This window comes from Drosophila willistoni (assembly GCF_018902025.1).
Source record: "Drosophila willistoni isolate 14030-0811.24 chromosome XR unlocalized genomic scaffold, UCI_dwil_1.1 Seg143, whole genome shotgun sequence".
Taxonomy (NCBI): Eukaryota; Metazoa; Arthropoda; class Insecta; order Diptera; family Drosophilidae; genus Drosophila; species Drosophila willistoni.
This window is the reverse complement of record NW_025814056.1, coordinates 5005872-5010765: the sequence shown is the minus strand read 5'-3', so window position 1 is coordinate 5010765 and position 4894 is coordinate 5005872. Positions and strand designations below refer to the sequence as shown.

At 34.7% G+C, this 4894-nt stretch overlaps 1 protein-coding gene across 1 annotated transcript; it reads right to left on the bottom strand.

Moving 5' to 3' along the window:
- Window positions 1–1002: 1002 nt before the first annotated feature.
- On the bottom strand, window positions 1003–1936 carry LOC124460627 (akirin-like). Its single transcript, XM_047011869.1, has 2 exons — window positions 1656–1936; window positions 1003–1578 (listed from the first exon to the last, which is right to left on the bottom strand). Exon 2 carries the CDS (start codon window positions 1563–1565, stop codon window positions 1119–1121), a length of 447 nt encoding a protein of 148 aa, XP_046867825.1. The 5' UTR covers window positions 1566–1578; window positions 1656–1936; the 3' UTR covers window positions 1003–1118.
- Window positions 1937–4894: the final 2958 nt, after the last annotated feature.

Below are 4894 nucleotides of genomic sequence, written 5' to 3'. Positions count from 1 at the left end.
TTGTAGCATTTGTTGCTCTTGGGTCCGGCAAAAAACAAAAAAAAGAGATTTTTCCTACTTTTTTGCAATTTTTTTTTTGTCAAAATTCTATTTTACCTTCCATCAGTTTCAATTTGATATTGTCAATTATCTGATTTGCGATAAGAGCATAAAGTGCAAATGTTATTTCATTTATGGCTTTTATGATGATAATCAAAATGAAGGTGAACTCTTAGAAACGTCATTTGAACCGACTAAGGAATCCTTCTTTGAATGCTTCTTTTTAACGGGTCAAACTCGTCTCCTGGTAACAAAAAGGGGAAATGTGGGTTTCATTTACTAAGTATTTGATTGTAATTGTAAATGATTTTAATTAGAACAGATAAGGGCGAGTAGAGTGTAAATATTTAATTTAATTCATTATGTCTTACTTTCAAAGTGTCCTTACCACTTTGCCCCATTGATTCGACGTAAGGAGAATAATTTCTTGAATATGAGTCTCAAATTAATGAAATCATTTAATCTAGAGCGACTAAAACTTGACCAGTTATTGGGATTAGCAAATATTACGAGTTCCGCACCCTTTTTAGTCGTTGTAAAGTTCATTCACTGTTTATCCATTTATCAAAATATAGTAAACTGACACAAATTTCATTTTGTTCAAAAGTGATATCTCGTTTTAATGCTTTTAAACTCAACCCGGCCAACCAACTTGTACTTCATGAAGCCTTTTAATTTGATAAATTTTTGGATTAATTTAAAAATTGCCGTCTTTATTTTCAATTTGGGATAATCTCTGTAAATCTGCATTAAAAACTCAAGAACTAAATTTTTTGCCAATTTTCGAAAGCAAACATCGTGATGCGAAATTCGAAATTCCAGATATCAAATCATCGTACTCACAAAGTTGGTATTAGAAACGAACAAAAATGTCGTGCTCATTATATGAGATTTACGTAATTATTTGATGAGGAATTTCACATTCTCTATGACTAAGTTGAATCAATGAAAAACCGAAATATATGCAATCTCAAATCAAATTGAATCCATTTAAAAACGTACACATTGAACGGATATATAAAATATATGAACAAGCAATAAGCCAAGTTAACAAAGATACAGCTATAGTACTAGGACATTTAGCTGGACGGTGGCTCAAAGCGTTGCATCTGATCCTCCGCAAATTTAGCCAAAACAAATTTTTGCTCGGTCAGCTTGCTGGCCATTATGGCCTCATACAATTCACGGAGTTGTTTCTCCGACTTCTTGATCGTATTTTCGACAATGAGTTCCACCTGTTTGAATGTAAATAGATAACCTTCCGATTCCATTTCCTCTTGTTCTGTAAGCTGCTTCGAAGTGTTTAGTTTTTTGATTTCACTGTGAAGACTTTCGGCCATTTGGTCCGGTTCGATTTTGACGTTTGAGAAGGGACTTGTCTGTTTGCTGGTGCTGGGCAAATACCAAAATGCCTTTTCATAATCGCATGGCTTATCAGAATTTGGATGACAAAGACAACGACGCTTGCTAGGACAATGATCCGATGTATCCCAGGATCCAACACGTTTTCGATTATTAAAATCCATTGCTTGCTTTATCCTAAAGATGTTGTGGAGATAATATTGACCGAAAGAGATTAGTTACAAGTCGCAAGTTTTGCAATTACTAATATTTACGTTGTTTTTTTCTTTTTTTGTGTTCTGATTGTTTCCAGTTCTCGTTTCGTTATGATGGAAATCCAAATAAAATTTTTAAAAGTGACTATGGATCGTAAAAAAGGTTGCAAGGATAATACTGAGACCGAAAGAGTTTAGTTGCGAGTTCACGTTTTAAATTCAGTAATATTTACTTTTTGTTTTCTTAATTTTCTTAATTTTTTTTTTGTCTGATTCTTTCCAGTTCTGGTTTCGTTATGATTGAAATCGAAGTAAAATTCTGAATACTGATTATGGTTTTGCTTGAACAATAATTCTAAGGCCACTTGATAGCAATATTTATTTCGAGAGTCTATCCCGATTGCTGAGATTTGATATTTTCAATTACAATGTAACATATTATTAAAAACTAGCTTCGATGTTCGTTTTCAACACACAACAAGAAAATAATGATGATTCAGAAATTCGACAGATATTCGCTGCTTTTTTGATTACGTTTGGGCCCTTAATCTATTTATCTCAATTTATTCATTTTCTTTACATATGCAGACATCCACATAAAATTGCATGTATTTCTACAACTTCTGAAAATGTATGTAGAAAGTACTATGTAGATGTTATTTCACGTAATTTCAAGTCGACTCCAAGGTCGCAGAACGATTCATTTTTATTCTGAATCTTATCATCATTGATATTATCAATTCGCATGCAATGCCTAGCGACGTTATCATGGCGAGAGTAAACTTTATTTACAGTTACTTTGCACTCTTACATCATTAAGTTTCTTTGTGGCGATAAAACGCAATTTGATTCGCAAAATATTGGAAAATATTTGTAGATTTTCCTTTAAAAGAACAAACTAGTTTGTAATTGTTAAAATTTTCTTTGATTTTCTTAATATAATAAAATTAAAGTTAATTTTTTAATAAAATTAAAGTTAATCTTTGCTTATACATCGTTTATTTACTTAATTCAATTGTAAACGAAAACTGCTTTTATTCTTTTCCTTATTATTAGATCAAAGGCTTTCAAACTGTTATTCTAGCTAAAAAGTATCTCGCAATCACTATCCCAAAGACTTTTGAATTAATTGTTCAATAATATATTTTAATCGAATTGTATTGTCTTTTTTCTTATTCATTGCCAATTAATTTTGCGACAGTTTTGTGGATTTTGTTAAACTTTATTCGATTCCAGTTCGATTTTACTGCAGTTCGTAACCCAGTTTTAGCTCCTCCATCTATTCGTTTGTTTGCTTAAGAGCTCTCAGCAGCTCTAAGCAGCCGGCACATATTTCCGAAACAAACACGACACATATACATATACATGAATATATATGTATCTATGTATGTATATATATGTATCTACTATAAAATGTATCTTAACCGAACTTGAGCCAAGTTCATGCCATTGCATCCAAGGGGAACCCCCACTTTGCTCCTCCTCACCTTAGGCATCCGCATCCGCACTATGGTTATCATTCCAACACCACGTGCCACTTTTTAAAGGTCAACCCCGTATATCCATGTGTTTCTCTTGTCTCTTTGTCTGTTCTGCTCACACTGTGTCCATGTGTGGTGTCTGTGTGTATGTATGTGTGTGTGGAGGATTCTAGCTAAAACCTTTCAAGCGCAACATGTCGCATTGTTTCCATTCTTATTCTTTTTCTTTTTGTTTTGTTTTTCTTGCGAACTGGCGCCGCATTCTCTCTTTGACGCTTTCTATCCCTCTCTTTCTCTCTCTCTCTCTTTCTGTTTTTCTCCTGTCGCTGCCAGTGTCAGTTGCGGTGAAATAAGAGAGCGCGGGGGATTGACGGGAAGGTGGATGCCAGTGACTTCAATGTGGTGTGCCTTGTGGGTGCTATCAAACTTTTGTTGTTGTTGTTGTTGGTGTTATTGTTGTTGCTGGTTGTGTGCGGTCGCCACTGCCTGCCATTACATTGTTTGCTTTTTGTTTAGTCCTAGTTAAAGAGAAAGAGGATAACACCACATCACACCACACCACACCTCACCTCACCACAAAACACCACACTTAACCTCACCTTATCACAACTTAGACAAGCAGCCCGCCAAAAACCGCTTCTCCCCTTTGGGCTGTGCAGCTGTGGCAAGAGTTCTTTTTGTTTTTTGTTTTTTTATACCCTTGCAGAGGGTATTATAAAATTGTTCAGATGTTTGTAACGCACAGAAGGAGACAATTCCGATCCCATATAGTATATATGTATGTATATTCTTATCAGCATGAGTGCGTATGCGTTTTACTCCGCCTTCTTAAAAGCTACCAGGATGATTTTTGTGATTTTTTTTATTATCCGCGAGAGATCGAGAATGAAAATCGCCCGGATCGGACCACTATATCATCATATATAAGTATAATAGGTGAAGGAGTATCCCTATAAAATTCACTAATGTGATGGATATAAAACATCAGATCCCAATTTCCAATCAGATCAGTTAAATACAACACAAGTTACAGTCAATATAAATTGGTTCTGTTCAAACGCTGCCGACAGCGCTGCCGCCAGCCTACTTCGTTATTGCATACACACACAGACGCAATGCTACATAAACTGTACATGTATATGCATGCACGCATATGTATAATTAGTTTGCCAAGGGCATGGGGAAAGAGGAAGAAAAGGTTTTGATGTACTGATGAATTTAGTCACAGAAAAAGAATTTTGAACATGTAAAAATATTATTGCCAAGGACTGCAAGGGTATTTAAACTTTGACACAGCCGAAGTTAGCTTCTTTGATATTTTTTTTTATTCAAATGCTTTCACAATGCTCTTAAGAAAGAGGGTAATATCTTGGGTAGTATAAATCACTTTAAAGGTTTGTCTGTTCAAGAATGGCTTTCAGAATTGCTTACTTTATCTTTCAACGTTTATAAACAGTTTTGAAAGTTTCAGTTTTCAAATTTAATAAAGTCCCATTTGTTTTGTCTCTAATTGGAGCTGGAACAAACGTAACAAAAAAAAAAACTTCATCGATATAAATTTTTTAGAAAACATCGTTAATCGGCCATCACTATCGATAGTTTTATAAAAAAAAACAGAATGTTAGTGAGATTTTTCATTCATACCTCGCAGTCTATGGTAGATGAGTTGTCTGAGCGGCAAAGCCGTTAAGGCGATTCTATATAACCAGGATCCCGGGTTCGAATCCCAGGCTAGTGCATGGATGTAAGCCTAAAGGTGGCGACCACTAAAAGTGGTTCGGCACCCAGTGCTTGTAAAAAATTTGTATATATATGTAT

What these genes read in the sequence shown, in the direction of transcription:
- LOC124460627 (XM_047011869.1), bottom strand. Translation starts at nt 1,565, where the DNA reads ATGGATTTTAATAATCGAAAACGTGTTGGATCCTGGGATACATCGGAT.